The sequence below is a fragment of the Populus euphratica genome, unplaced genomic scaffold, assembly GCF_000495115.2.
Source record: "Populus euphratica unplaced genomic scaffold, PopEup_1.0 scaffold9.1, whole genome shotgun sequence".
NCBI classification, from domain to species: domain Eukaryota; kingdom Viridiplantae; phylum Streptophyta; class Magnoliopsida; order Malpighiales; family Salicaceae; genus Populus; species Populus euphratica.
Genome location: NW_011499857.1, coordinates 249,999 through 266,591, shown reverse-complemented (window position 1 = coordinate 266,591; position 16,593 = coordinate 249,999). Strand labels below are relative to the sequence as shown.

The 16,593-nt window shown below is 27.0% G+C and overlaps 1 protein-coding gene across 2 annotated transcripts; it reads left to right on the top strand.

Moving 5' to 3' along the window:
- Nucleotides 1-3,701: 3,701 nt before the first annotated feature.
- On the top strand, nucleotides 3,702-7,214 carry LOC105123534 (probable glycosyltransferase At5g03795). 2 transcript variants are annotated; one of them, XM_011023162.1, is made up of 3 exons: nucleotides 3,702-4,149; nucleotides 5,729-6,293; nucleotides 6,502-7,214. In XM_011023162.1, exons 1-3 carry the CDS (start codon nucleotides 3,804-3,806, stop codon nucleotides 7,007-7,009), a joined length of 1,419 nt encoding a protein of 472 aa, XP_011021464.1. In that variant the 5' UTR covers nucleotides 3,702-3,803; the 3' UTR covers nucleotides 7,010-7,214. The 2 variants fall into 2 exon arrangements, with proteins under 2 accessions (XP_011021464.1, XP_011021465.1); XM_011023163.1 differs by having other exon boundaries at nucleotides 4,065-4,148; nucleotides 5,697-6,293.
- Nucleotides 7,215-16,593: the final 9,379 nt, after the last annotated feature.

The window sequence follows — 16,593 nt, the reverse complement described above, 5'->3', positions numbered from 1 at the left end:
TGTTATCTTATTCACTCTTTAATACTTTGCTTGTTAAATGACTAATATAGATTTATGTTATATAACACTTGGTACAACAAATACTTGATACTTTCATAACTTAGCCGTATGGTATAACCTACACATGTGCTATGAAAAGAACTTGATCTGTTGTTAACATAAGCTATAATCATGAATGTCTGACAATATTTATAAATATTAATATTAATCAAATAAGATAACTAATGTAATTATATTAACAATTTATAATATGATTGAAACCTCCTTTATGTGTGGTTTTCAATTGAATAATAAAAATTTATACTATACTTATTTGACATACCATTAGTAGATCCTCTAACCTTGACATTTGTTGTTATCATTATTTAATCTATATATTGATATTTTATCTTAAAGTTCTCATCAACTTCTTTTTTTTTATTATTATTACTATTACTACTACTAGTACTACTACTACTACTACTACTATTATTAGTATTATTACTACTATTGTTGTTGTTGTTATTATATTATTGTTGTTTATAATGTATGCAATTAACTTCCCTGTGGTTCGACCCCGGTTTTGCCGAATTATTTATTGCTTTGACTCTCTTGCACTTGAAAGAAGACATCATTCTTTTGGTTGTGTCAAAAACCTCAATATATAGATTATAGAGCAATATAATATGTAACGATGAAATTGAAAATAAATAAAGTTTAATGATGAAAATAAAAAATAAAACAAAATAGAAATGTTCACAGATAATGCCATCAACAATACATTTAAATGAATAAACAATAATAAAGATCTAAAAATGATAACTTTTTAGTTTCTTTTCACTTATAATTTTCTCATCCGTAGTTGCATGCTAGTTTTCAAAATTATTTTTATTTAGTTCTTTTATAATTCAAGTAGATATGTACATTAAAGGTAACAATTTGTAGTATGGATTAAAAAATATATTTTTTTTACATGAATTATTTTTTTATTCATATATTTTTCATTTTAAACAAAAATATTTTTATATTAGCACCATAGTTTTTTTAATAAAAGAAACATTTTAAAAAATAAAGCAAGAAAAAATAGCAAACATTGAAAGTATCCAATTGTCATACGTGTAGGCATAAGAAGTTAGGCTTACACGTAGGGCCTGTAAGGTTATGTTTATATTTTTAAATTATTTTTTTATTTATTAAAATGTATGATATATTACTTATTTTATTATTTGAATTTAAAAAAAAAATAGATGATGCATATTATTTATTAGTAATTGTGGCTGTTGGAAAATCTAGTTTCGAGTCTAAAACTCATTTTCATTTATTTCTCACTTGAAAATACCAAAAATAAATATTATACAAACCTTAATAATCTCAACTTCAACCTTAAAATAGCCTTAAATATACTAAAAATCTTAAAATTAGATCGAACTAGATAAAATTTCTTGAGCCTTGATTTTTGACAACATGAATTGTAAAAAACACTTTAATAGAGCTTTTCTTATTAAATAAACCTTATTAACACTAAAATTTGCTTCTTTTTTTTTTATGGCAATATGATCTATTTTTTCTCTCATCTCTTATTTTTTAATAACCTTGTCTGTCATCCCAAGTTTCAAAGAATGAAAATATAAACAAATAAAATGTAGAAGTGAAACATGAAACCTAAAATCCAAGATAAATAATGAAAAGTTAAAGTTTCATGGACCAAGTTGTAGTTTTCATGAAAAAGATTGTTTTTTTAATAAATTTGCTTCTTGTGATTTAACTTATTTTAAATTGATAAAACCATATTATTATTATTTTAAATCAAACATTGATTTAATTCCAAGATGTTTTTTAACATTGTGAATAAGATATGGTATGTGAATCAAAATAAATCATTAGACTTAAAACCATATAAATATAAAATTAAAATATAAAATTAAATAAAAAAAATATAACTAAACAAATATTCAATGATAAAAAGGAAGTTTTTTTCATTCCTCTTTTAATTTATTTTATAACTAGATTTGTCAACCTGTTGTATATTTTCTTGTTGATTAAAAAAAGATATATGAGCTATCCAAATATGTTTTAAAAAAAATAAAAAAAGTTATAATTCACGGCATGGACTTGACTGAGAAAAAAAAGAGTATAATATAATTAAATAATAATAAAATAAATAATAACAATTAATGAATCCATTTAAACAAAAAGGAGTCATGGGATCTTGCAAAAAAAATAGTGGCCATCGAATCAAAAAGAGACATTGAAGCAAAGATTTTAGTCATTCAAATAAAAATCAAATTAAAAAAAGATAAAATAAAATTGACTTGTAAAGTAAGCATATTAAATATGCAAGTTAGGCTAGGGAAATAGGATAAGGGAATAATATAAAAAAAATGAAGTTTGATTTCAAACAAATTAATTATAAAAGAATAAAATTTATATAAAAAAAGTACCGGGCAAACCAATCAAAGTCTACAACCTAGATAATGCCAAAAAACTAACCTAGTAAAGGGTAAATAAAAAAAGATTATGAAACATAATTTTAAAATAACTTAATAAAAAATAACAAATATAAAGTAAAAAAAACTTAAAAAACCTGAGCTAACTTAGTCAAACTTGAAGTTTAAGTAATGAAATCAAGATAAAAAATAAAAATAAAATAAAAAAATTATGAAACTTAATATAAAAAAACTTTAACCTTAAAGGACAGAATTAAAATTTTTTTTCAATCAATCTAATGTTCAATGATGAATAAAAAAAATTAATTTCAAAGATCTGACAAAGTAAATTCAACAAAGAACAAAAATAAAAAGAACCAAGATAACCTGATTATTTTCAAAGAATTTTATAGAAAGCAAAGAAAAAAGAAAACAAAGAATTTTATAGAAAGCAAAGAAAAAAAATCCAATATTTAATTAAATAAATATTAAAGGATAAAATTAAAAAAATATGAGTTTTTAAAAAAAAAACCAAGCAAACCTAGAATGAACCTCATAAACCTAAGTTAATATTTAAAACTTGTAACCCATGAAATTCTAAATTCGAATTTCATCAAGAAACTCAATTCCTAACTAATTTAACATTGAAATATGAAATAAAAAAAATAAATCGAAAGAATTATAAAAAATAACAAAATAAAAATCAAAAGAATAATAATCAAATTTAATAGAAAAAAACTTAAGGAGGATGAAGGTATAAAAAAATACAACTTTAAAAATTATTTCAAATAAAATAAATAATAATAAAATGAATAATGATCAACTATGAAAGATTTAAAAAATAAAAATTAATGAAATTATTTTTTAAAATTTTATAAATTATTTTAAATAAAATAACTAATAATTAAAATAGCATAATCAATTCAAAAAATAATAAATTCAAAAATCGGAGAGTAGAAAAAATAAATACATATCAAATGTATCAAAATAGAGTTCCATTGGCCCCTCTTTTATATTATAACAAAGGAAACTTCATGAAGATTCAAACACCGTTATGAAAGCAATAATTGGTCATTGCAAATGCTCTTAAATCGACTTTATATTAATAAAAAAACCATTAAAAAATAACGAAAAAACCAGTGAAAGAAAGCTTCGGAGATTGTGTGTAGAGAGGAGATACACAATGATTTCACGAGGAGATTTACTTCTTCTTTTTATATATATATATATATATAATTATAATTGCAATTATAATGTAATGTAATGTAATTATGTAATTGGAATGTAAGAGTATTCCTCGTCAAAACTCAAAAGACCAACAACGCTAGGTATGTCCCCTCCAGAGAGTGTCCAAAAAGGACCAAAATACTTTCTTTCTCCTCACTGACATCTCTTGCCATGGCAAACACCACATGGCTTCTCTATTACTTAACTCGCCGCCGATTCTCACCTTCTTTCCGTTCATTCTTCTTCATCCCCACATCCTTAGCTCTTTTTACTTCTCTCTTCATTCTCTTTTACATTTCCACTACCTCCACTCTCTTCTTTTCCAATCAACAACCATCCTTACCTCACCTAAACCAACCACTTTTATCTGGCTCATCATCCATGCCTCAAATTAACATCAGCAATAATACTCAAGACCCTTTTGCTCATGTTTCCAATGTCAATCGCTTGAATGAGAATGACAGAGATGGGAGGGAAAGTCAACGGTCTTTACGGCCTCAATTTGGCTCCTCTGATAGTAAGTCTTCTTTGGAGCAGTTTTTGGCTCCTCTGATAGTAAGTCTTCTTTGAAGCAGTTTTTTTTTTGTTTTGAAACTTGTTTGTTGCTTTGAATTTTCTTTCGGGGCTGGATTTTTTTAGAATTAACTTATTTGATTGTTGAAGAAGGATATGGGAAGTTTTAATGGCTTTTAGTTAACTGAATTGTACTTTAATTATCAAAAGAAAAGAAAAATGTTTCAAGTTCAAAGCTTGTGTAGCCTTAAAGGATCGACTAAAGAAAAATGTTTCAAGTTCAAAGCTTGTAGCCTTAAAGGATCGACTTGATTGACGGAAGAGAATCATATGCATTAATCAAAGTCTTCCTAATTATAATTGTCAAGTGGGATACTTAGTTCTGCTAAAACATTGAGAGCTGGGTTTTTTTTTTTTTTTTAATTGAAATTTACCTTTATGATTCTTATGATGTGAGACAATATTCCTAGTGCATTTCTTGAGTGGAATCTAACAGAAATGGCGACCCTTTTTGAGAATTAGAATCTTAATGTGACTCTACTCCATAAAAAAATGTAATCTTTTTTTGGTTCTAAGAGCTTATATATTCAATGTCTTTAGAAAATTTCTAATGCCAGGTAGAAAATGACATGTCCTGCATTTGATTAGGTTCCTTATTTGATACGAGTATTAGGTGACAATAATCTACCCTCAAGATCACAACTTCCTCTGATGTTGTTAAGTCACTTGAGGCTTTTCTAATTCTGCTGAGTTTTATCCTAAAATAGCATTATTTTTTTCTCTTTCGTTTGTTCTCTAAGGAGGTAAGGCCCTAGTAGATTTGAGCTTCATCATGTGTAAATACAAGAGGTAACTTTGTCAGACACCACTACCGTGCTTATGCTCCTTCCTGCAATGTATGGGCATCCGGTGCCTCTTTTTTATTTGCAAGCAAAAGCATGTATAACAATGATGGAACATAAAATTTTTTAATATTCAAGACATGTTAAATATCTATGCAGACCTTTTATTTTGATAGCTGATCTATGCGAACCTCTTGAAGCCTTCTTCGTTTCATCTTATGGAGTAGTATAGAGCGTAGGTAGCCCAATTCAAAAATTTACCACTGTCCATCTTCTGTTTTATGGTGTCAATTTTTGTTTTGGTCATAAAAATAAAACTGATGGTGGGAGTTAATTTCTAGTATCAAGTTGTTTGAGCAACCAAAACTATGAGCAGACTTGAACACTAAGGGGATTCATTATGCTTCAGGCACCAGTATTTTTTCTTTCAAACTTGCACTTCGTTTTACATGATAATGTCGCTAGTTGGACCTGCAGTTTTTCATAAGCTTGGTAAATTTGAAGTTGGAAAGAATTTGGGAACCTAATTTGTAGATGGAGTTTCCAATTTGGTTTATAACTGCTTGGGCTCTTAAATTGTAAAGGCTTTTCTGTGGTTCAACCTCATTATTTATTATCTAGGAGGTCAAACAACTTGATATGGGTTGGGTTAATGGGAAGTTTGAAGATTGTTGAGTTGGTCCCTATGAAGTTCGATTTCTTAACTTCCGGATCTGGAAAATGCTGGTTTCTATTGTTCAGGAATCTATGTGAACAACGAGCGGTTCCATGATAAAGATATCTTTCTGGAAGACTATAAACAAATGAATAGGAGCTTTAAGATATATGTTTATCCTCACAGGCGAAATGACCCGTTTGCAAATGTACTTTTGCCGGTTGATTTTGAACCTGGGGGCAATTATGCCAGTGAAAGTTACTTTAAGAAGGCTCTTATGGAAAGTCATTTCATCACAAAAGATCCAGCAAAGGCAGACCTTTTCTTTCTTCCCTTTTCAATTACAAGGTTGCGGCATGACCCTAGAGTTGGTGTAGGAGGTATCCAAGATTTCATCAGAGATTACATCTTAAATATAAGTCGGAAGTACCCATTTTGGAATAGGACAGGTGGAGCTGATCATTTCTATGCTGCTTGTCATTCCATTGGGCGGTCAGCAATGGAGAAGTCAGAGGAAGTAAAATTTAATGCCATTCAAGTGGTCTGCTCTTCAAGCTATTTCCTTTCTGGATACATTGCTCACAAAGATGTCTCCCTGCCACAGATTTGGCCTAGACAAGGAGATCCTCCTAATCTTGCATCATCAAAAAGGTGAAACATAAGCTTTATTCTGGTTGCCTGCTTCTGATTTAAAAAGTATGCATGGACTCGTTGTAGTTGTGAAATTACTATTTAGCTAGCAAAGCATGCATGGGAATTTGAATTGCAATTGCAAATGCAAAAGAACATTGGTGCGATATAATTGCTAGGTTTCTTTCCCCAGATGTCACCTAAGTTAGGTTGTGAAATGTGATTACAGGAAGAAACTTGCTTTCTTTGCTGGATCAATCAACTCCCCAGTCCGTGAAAGGCTTCTTCATTCTTGGAGAAATGACTCTGAAATCTTTGCTCACTTTGGTCGGCTCACAACACCTTATGCTGATGAGCTACTTGGAAGCAAATTCTGCCTCCATGTCAAAGGCTTTGAAGTAAACACAGCTCGTATTGCAGACTCACTATATTATGGTTGTGTTCCAGTTATCATTGCCAACCACTATGATCTTCCATTTGCAGACATTCTGAATTGGAAGTGCTTCTCAGTTGTTGTTGCCACTTTAGATATTCCATTACTTAAGAAAATTCTTAAAGGAATAAGTTCTGACCAGTATCTGATGTTTCAAAAAAAGGTACTAGAGGTGCGAAAACATTTCCGGTGGCACTGCCCTCCAGTTGATTACGATGCGTTTTACATGGTGATGTATGAACTATGGCTTCGACGGACTTCTGTGAGGGTCTCATTGCCAGTGTCTAAGAACCCTAATCATTGATCAAACATTTCTTTGACAGTGATTCAGCAGTTCCCATGGCACTGAGAATTTGTATACATAGCCAATTTATTTAATTGCTAGAGAAGCTTGCATGATTTTTCATGACTTCCTGCAAAATTCTTAGCATATTTCATAATGTATAAAAGAATCCCTTGTATCATACCGTATCTGCTCTTTCAAAATTCAACCTGCATTTTTTTGTATAGCTGACCAACTCCATGATCACAGCATCAGCAACTTAACAGCTTAATTATTATCCACATCAAACTTACAGTTACATGGTTAATTGAAGAAAAGAAAGCTGAATTCAAGGACTCAATTAAACACAGTTTATTGACTTCCTCTAATATAATTTTTATCTTCACTTTGTTCACATGAAATGAATGTCTGTGTGCATATATTAAACAAACACCTGTCATCGTTTTCTTCCTTGACAATAGAAGAATATCATCACACGCGGAATTGATTACGTCTATCAATAATTAAATTAAATCAAATTAAAAGAAATATTATAGATTGCATCAATATGGAAATTTTTTTATTTCATCTTCATATATTGTGTTGACTAAGAAAGAAATATTATAGATTGCATCAATATGGAATTTTTTTTTTTATTTCATCTTTATATACTGTGTTGACTAAGAGTTGTGCTTATAATATATTTCTCTTTACTTTTATAAAATTATCATGGTATAAAAAAAACATTCTAATATTAGTTTAATGCTCATTTTAGCAAAAAAAAAAAAAAAAAGTTTGGTTTTATAGCTTGCAGAGAATTAAAAAAGCAGGGACCATAATTGACAATGAGGTAGAAATACAAGTTTTTTTTTTTCCCTTTTACTACATTCTTCATGAGACACCTTTTCTAAATTTTTTGCCTGCAAAATTTTTTCATTTTCATTTATGGTCCATTTAGATTGATACTTCTACTTTTATTCATATTTGAGTCCCGATGAATGAAATAAGAGGGATAGAGTCATCAAAAAATGATAGGGGAAAGAGAAATTGGTTGGTTGATGATACTTTAAGAATAAAAAAAGCCACAGGTTATTGTATTCCTCTTGACGAGAGATAATACAAGAAAAACAGTAGTTCGGGGTTGGAAAAGATTTTTTTTTGTTTAAGTTTGTGTTTTTGAACTAATTTAGAAGTATTTTAAATTGAAATATTATTTAATTGAGAATTCTAGAATGTTTATAAAATATTTTTAATTAAAAATAATTTTATAAGTCTAAAAATTTCGACTCAACTTTTTAACCATTTCTCTTATGGTTAGAATCTTGTTAAGCAAATAACATGTTATTTGTTTTATTTTTTAAAATAAATAAAAAATAAATGACACATCATCTATTTTTGTGTAAAAAAATAAGGTCACGCGTGCAAATTTATTTAGATTTTATTTTCTTCTCATTCAAACCATGAAATATTATCCTATTTATAAAGGGTGGACGTGAAATATTTTATTTTTAATGATATCAAAACTTATCTCTTGATTCAATCTGAAAGGATTTTTTCAGTCCAGGTACCTAGTCATTTTTTTTTCATTTTTCATTTTTATTAAAATGCACTATAAAAAAATTCTTGACATGGTATTTAAATTATTATACAATTTTTTCATGGTTCATAAATAATGTTATAGGTTTTTATAGGAATTTTAGCACTTTGTTTTACAATAAGTATGTACCTACTATATAAAAATAAGAAATAAAAAAATGCTTAGAAATATTCAATGAAAAAAAAATTTCTTTCAATTTTTTATGATTTTTTACATAATTTTATCATATTTATTATTTTTTCCCTTAATCACATATAAAATAATGAGACATTATTTTAATATTTAAAGAAAAAAACTTCATTTTAAGATCATGATGGTTTTTATTTTGAAAACAATCCTTACAATAAAAAAAATATGATTTTTTATAAAATAATAAAAAAATGCATTAATAAATAAATGAAGTTTAGATTAAAGGAAATATACTTTGATATTTTTGTTTGTTGCCTTTCTTGTAAATGTTTTCTTTTTGTATATATATAACTATTTAATTAAATAAAAACTGGATTCAAAAAACAAGGTTACTAAACCCGGTCATGGTCAATATCTAGCCTATAAGTTTAAGTAGGTTAGCTTGAATTGACCCGAGTTTATTTAAAACATCAGTATTGTTTTTATTAAAAATAAATAAAATGAGATTGTTTTTATATGTTTTTAAAAATAATCAAATTAGATTCTTGTCGAGTTAACCAAGTTATAAATACACTTGTCATGTTAAATGGATAATCTCAAATCAACTCTCCTCGATTTACATTAAAACTAAACTTGATTTAGAGATCAATTCAATAAATCACCATATTAATCCAACAACTTTAGCTAGATTTAAAAATATTTCTAAAAATTTTCTCATAGCAGTACGAAGCAGCAGTACTTGCTCAAGCAACTTACTAATATGATACTAACTTATGCAAATATTTTTCAAATAAACTAAATGGGATTTTAAAATAGTGGTTGATATTGTTCAATCATCATTTTTTTATAAATAAATCATTGTTTTCCCATAAACAAATTAAATGTAAATTACATTGTACTTGCAAAAATATATTTTCATCCTTGTATTTGTTTTGTATTGTTTAGTCTCTATAATTTTAGGTTTTTGCATTTTGATCCTAGAAATTTAATTTTAATATTTCAGTCCTTGAATATTGAGATAAAAAAGAGAAAATCATTCAAAAACAAAAAAGAAAGAGAGAAAGAGAAATGTTTTGATTGATCAACAAAAAAACAAAAGAGAAGTTGGTATCAATGAATTCATCTTGGTGAGGAAATTTCTATGGAGTTAGTTTGAAACTTTAATATTGCCAAAAAAAAATAGATCATGGCTCTAGAAGATTTTTTTTATTTGATTTTACATGAGATTGTAAATAGAGTAATTAAGGTTTTTTTAAAAAAAAAATTATGCATTTTTAGGTGAAAATAAGTTGAATTTAGATTTTTTTAAATTTAAATATCTAGAATCCTATCTTTTTTTACCACCAAAGGTGGTTAGGGATAGTAATGAGTATCCATAGATCGGGTTTTGTATTATCCATAACTAAATCCCAACATACAATTAACTCGATTCAAACTTGATTGGGAATGAATTTTTTATACCTAATATGATTGGATTTAACATTATCCATAGGTCAACTTAGGGATGGCTAATGGGTACTTATAGGTCGAGTTTTATTCTATCCATAACCACACCCCAACCTAAAATTATTATCTTAACCTGACCCAAACCTGATTGGGTATGAGGTTTTATACGCAATCTGATTAGGTTTCATGTATTCATAACCCAACTCAAACCCAATCAAGTATGGATTTATGATACATGATCCGATCAGATTTAAGATATTTATTAGATAGATGGCCCGTGCTATGCTGCAAGTTTGACTATGATTTTCTAAATGTAAAAAAAAAAAACCCTCCATGCAAAACATAGGATTAAAAAAAATTAGAGAATTAGGTCATTGAATCGACCGAGTTTAATAACCTTAGCTAATCTAATAATTCTAAAAAAAAGAAGAAGGTAATGACATCAAATAAACAAAATTAATAAAAAATTGACATCTAGGATATAGAAAAAAGTAATAACAAAAAAAGACTTGAATCAATTCGGGTCAACCCATCAAATTTGTGATATGATATCCCACATCGGAAGCGAGCATCCAGAGTTAGTGCTTTATAAGTAGTGTTGGTAGCTAACCTATTGTATGCGTTTTGGGGTGTCAGGCTTAGAAGTGGGCTTGCATCACTAAGAATAAATCTGTGAGGGTGGTAAGGCCCAAAGCAGACAATATACAACAGGTTAGGTCAGACCATTATATTTGATATCAGAAATGAGGACGACTCGTCTTAAGGTGGGGGATTGTGATATTCCATATCGAAAGCAAACGTCTAGAACCAAGGCTTTATAAGTAGTGCTGATCGCTGATCTATTGTAGGCTTTTTGAGGTGTCGAGCTCAGAAGTGGGCTCGCGCCACCAAGAAAAAAACCATGAGGGCGATAAAGCCCAAAGTGGATGATAAATAACAGGTTAAGTTGGGCTATTACATATGACATAGGACATGAGATCAATATAACCCCAAAGAAAAGAAAGTTAAAAAAACAACAAAGACTAATTTGTAACTAACTAATTATTGGAAAATATAATTTAAAAAAATACACTAAAAAAATAAAATTTACTAAAAACTAACCTTCTGATCATGGTTATAAGACTAACATCATATTATAAAAGTCAAACCCAAAAAAATCACGAAGCAAAATTCTCAATAAACTAAATACCAAGGGATGAAACCAAAATAAAATTAATTAAAAATCACAAAAAAGGGACTAAAGTTTTTTGTTACATTTTTTCAAAACTTGTTGATTTTATTTGTTAAGTCTTTATCAAAAAAATATAATTTTTACATTCTTGCAGAATAAAAAAATTAATTGATATGGGTAACCCTCGTCAACTTATTTGACCTGTAACCCAGGAGCTACCTGGGGTCAACCCATGGGCCGAGTCTAAAAATTATGATCAAAAGAATGAAGATCCAATTTCTTTGTTAAATATTTTTTTTACTTTTTTTTTTTTAAAAAAAACTTGTCATAAAACCTATTGATTTGTTTTTGAAAACTTTTAACCAAAATAATGTCATTTTTATATATTTATAAAATAAAAAAAATTAATTGCCTAAGTAACCCTACCCAACCCACCTGACCTATGACCCAGGACTTATATGGGATTGTCCTCCGGTCCGGGTTTAAAACCCATAATTAAAAAAAAAGACATAACTTGTTTGTAAAATATTTTTAAAACTCGTTGAATATTTTTTTAGTCCAAGTTAATCTGGGTAACCTTGACCAATCAAATTTGATTTGTGACCTAGAACTTGCTCCAGGTCAATCCTTAGGTTGGGTTTAAAATCAGGATTAAACAAAATAAGGATCAAATTTTGCATTAAAATCAAATAAAATCAAATAATGAGGGATGAATCTAAAAAAAATCAATTAAAAAAATAAATGAAACTAAAAGAAATTATAATGAAAAGAATGAGGATAAAATTAAAAATTGAAACTAAAAGAAATTATAATGAAAAGAACGAGGATAAAATTAAAAAATAAAAAACCAAAAATCAAGTATAAAATTGAAAAGAAAATCAATTAGAAAAAGGATGAAAAATAAAATATGAATTAAAATAAAGAGGACCAAATCAATATAGAAATAACATAAAATAAAATACAAAATTAAGAAATTAAAAAAAATTATAAAATTTAATTTAAAACAAATACATAACAACATTAGAAAAAGGATGAAAAACAAAATATCAATTAAAATAAAAAGGACCAAATCAATATAGAAATAACATAAAATAAAATACAAAATTATGAAACAAATTTAAAACAAATACATAACAACAAAAACTACGAAGATCATAATTGAAATAATACAAAAAGTTAGGATATTTTTGAACTGCGGGTGGTGAAGGAGAGAGAAAAGATAATTGAGAAGAAAAAATCTAGCTGCTGCCTAGTTGTGGCTCTTACAGCAACACTTGCTGGTCAAGATGAAGCATCGCTTAGCGATATTTTGCTTAAGACAATGATGGGATATTTTTAGATACTAGAGAAGATGTCACGCGTCATTCAAATAGCACAAACAACCTATATATACTGGTATATTCTTATCACGTGCCACTAGCTTTTTAATCTTTTTTTATTTTAATAATCTCATTGTGCTAAAAATTAAAAAACCAAAAAAAACCCTCTTCCAAATCAAATCAAAATCCCGCTTCTCTAGATTGAGGGTTTCGCTGGATATTGATTGAGGGTTAAGCTATCCAGCATTTAAAGCAACGTTCCCCTCCCCTGTCTCCCCTCAATTTCAATTCTTAAAAACTAACCATTTGTTCTTGCGTTTGATTACTTGCATTTGCAATCTGAGTTGAAGATTAAAAAAAAAATAAGAGTTCATGCTTTTCACTGAACCTTCATTAACAGATGCTCTTTGCGCGAATGCTTGGTTTGGTTGCTGGCAGAATTCTTCGAGAAAAAGCTCCTTTTTCTCGTAGTATCTATCATCCTTTCTGTTGCCTGGTTTTTTCTAATTCTGGCGTGCCCTCTACGTGCTCTCCTGCACAGAAATAGAAAGAGTTGTCGGTTCTAATCTTAAATCGGCAAAAAATAGAATACATCACATAAGTACATAAGTATAAAGAAGACTGGGTGAAGTGAAAATTTTAAATTTATTTTTTTAAAAATTATTAATTTACATAAATTTATTTTTTTTAAAATTATTAATTTATATTTCATAAACTTTAAGATTATTGAAAATTTATACAGCATTAACTTAAAAAAAGTGCCCAGCTCAGTTTCTCGGCCTCCAATCGTCGTACAGATAACAGAGCAATTCAAAAAAACAAAATCAAAATCAATTTACAAAACAACCTTAATTAAATCGATAAATCTAGAAGAAGACAAGAAAAAAAATCAGATAGAGCCTTACTTTAATCAGATCATATGTGCTTGTCGAAGAGATCGAGACCGAAGAAAAAGGGCGTGAGGAAGACCGTAAGAGATGGGGTCATTTATTATTTATATATAAAAACTACAGTCGCCGAGAGAAGTGATGGCCGGAAAAGAGAGCCCTAATCTTCTTTATATATTTAGCGCTTAGTGTAAATGTCATTTTCTCAAACTTTAAGGGCATTAATGAATTTTTATTTTTAAATTTAACCAAAACTCAATTAGGTTAAAAACCTTTTTATTCATTCGGGTTAATTTAAGCTGATATTTATAAGATTTAAGTGAAATTGGTTGCATATAGAATATATATCATCTATTTATTTAAAAAACCAATAGCCTCATCTGCTTGAGTTTTTTTTTTTTAACTTTTTTATATTGGCTTTTCTCTTTCTTTTTATTTTAAACTTTTTATATCTTGAAAATAAAATTATGTTTAAATAAATAATTATAATAATGTTCCAAAAATCATTCAATTGTGTTATGTTTTAAAAATACAATTAAAAATTTTATGGTTACATTTTTTATTTTTTAATAATTGTATATGAAACAATATGTGTAATTTTTAAAAACATTACACTATGAGATTAAAAAAAATATTTTATTATTTTTTTATATTATTTTCTCAAATTAATTATTTTTAAATTTTTTCATATAATCACGTATAAAATAATTGAGATATTCCACGTATGTGCAATTGCTTGGCTCTCATTTATGAATTTCAATATAGAATACCTAAGAAAACAAATGATAGGTTATTACTGGCTTTTTAACTCGCATTGCGCTACCAGTTGTATTTATTTTTCAAAAAAATGAGTGTATAGCTTTTTATGTATTTTTCATAAAAAAATATTTAAATATAAATTAAAAAGCTCATACAATCATCTAATTAAATAAATAAATAATCACTTGTATAAATAAATAGAAAAAAAGTCATTAACAATAATTAAAAGTAAAATTAAAAAAATCAAAAGATAGATATAAATCAAGATATTTGATCCTGCAACATAGAATATTCACCTGATTATATTTATTAATTTTTTTATTAAAATTAATTTTTTATTCAACCAAACGATAATAGAAATGTAAATATATATGAAATTGATTGAATAAAAATAAATGAGAAAAAAATATCATACATGACTATATATATATATATATATATATATATATTAAAATAAGTATTTAAAAAAAAAATTTCATCCATATAAAACATAAAAAGAGAATTTATAGATGAATCATAATAATATCTTGAAAACTTAAATACACACAAAACATTTGAAAAACATCTCATTTAAAAAAGACTAAATAAGCAAAATAAAAAACCATAGAGGGGGATATTAATTGAAACACAAATTAAAAAGATTATTTAAAAAAAGACATATTTAAAAAAGATATCAATTAAAATCAAAATCAAAATTAGAATTAAAAAATTTAGAAAAAGGAATGATAATCTAGGTAACGCAAGCACATTTAAAAATAAATGACTTGTATTATAGCCCGATTGGGTTTAATAAGTTGGTTCTATTTTATTTAGACGATAAAAAATAGGTAACAATATTAAATAGATAATTTTTTTTTTTTTAGACGATAAAAAATAGGTAACAATATTAAATAGATAAAAAAAAATTTTAAAAATAAAGATCACGATAACTTAGAAAGAAAATCTTGAAAGTAGATAATTAATAGGGGGGACGACGACTCAAGTCAACTTGAATTAGCGTGATAAACACGTAATTTGGTTTATAAAGAATTAGCCAACTCGAGTTAACCTACAAAACTCATGACTTGGGTCATAAAATCAAGATAAACTAATAAAAAAATTGAGAAAAAACCCCAAAACCAATCTTTAAAACCAATATTATCAAATGATAAAATTAGAAAAGAAAATGAGCTAAGAAAAAGAATGTCGACCTGCATTAACATTTCTAACCTGTGGCCTGAGTTATTAGATCGAAAGCACTATAAATGAAAAAATTCTAAAGTTCTACAAATCTAAAGGATAAAATCGGGAATAAAAGTCAATTACATAAAATGATTTTAAAAAATATAATTAAAAGAATAAGGGTGAAAATCAAAATAAGAAATAAATAAGAAGGTAGCCAATTTTTATTTTAAAGGGTTAAATTAAAAAAAATTAACTTTAACAAAAAAAATCAAAAGAATAAAGACCCAATTGAAAAAAAATACACCTTAAAAATTGATTGAATGATGAAATTGAAAACCAATAAAACTTTTCCAAAAAAACCAAGAGAAAAACTTAAAAATCAAAAGAATGAGGATTAAATTAAAAAAATAATATATGATAAATTTTAATTGAATGACTAAATTAAAAACAAATAATTTTTTTATAAAAGGGTCAAGAAAAAGAATAAAAATAAAATTAAAATACAAAAAAACAAATAGAACCAACATGCACTTTAAAAAAAAAAGAATAGAAAAATAAAAAGAAAAACAATGGTCACGGTCAACAAACCACCCATTTTTTATGGAAAATAACATTTAAAAATTGGATACCACCGTACATGTTGCCCAAAAGGTGTGGATGACATCTGCTTGTTAACATATATGTTTTTTAATAATTTATATTACTAAAAGATAGAAAGTCTCCAAACCACCTAAAATTAACAAAAAAAAAAAACTAGATAAAAAGATAAAAATATCCCTCCAAGGTACCTTAAAATTATTTGATCCCAATGACATTTAAGTGTTTTTACTGTTCATTAAAAAAGAAAATGACCCCAGACAAAATCTCTTTTTTTCCTTCCAAGTTTATTTTTCTAATTTTATTGTTAAAAAAATCAAAAAACATTTTTTTCCCCTAATGATTTTTCAAATGACATTTGTGTCCCTTTGAAAAGATCAAAATACCTTTATTTCTAGCCTTCATTTTTGTGTTGAGAAGGGCAAAATGAAGGGAAAAAAAACATTATGAATTCACTGTGGATATCAATAATGTTTTTCCTGCATGTTTTAGATTTTCTTTAAATGTTACTAAAATACAATAAAAATCATAAGAAAAACAAATTTAAATTTTGTATT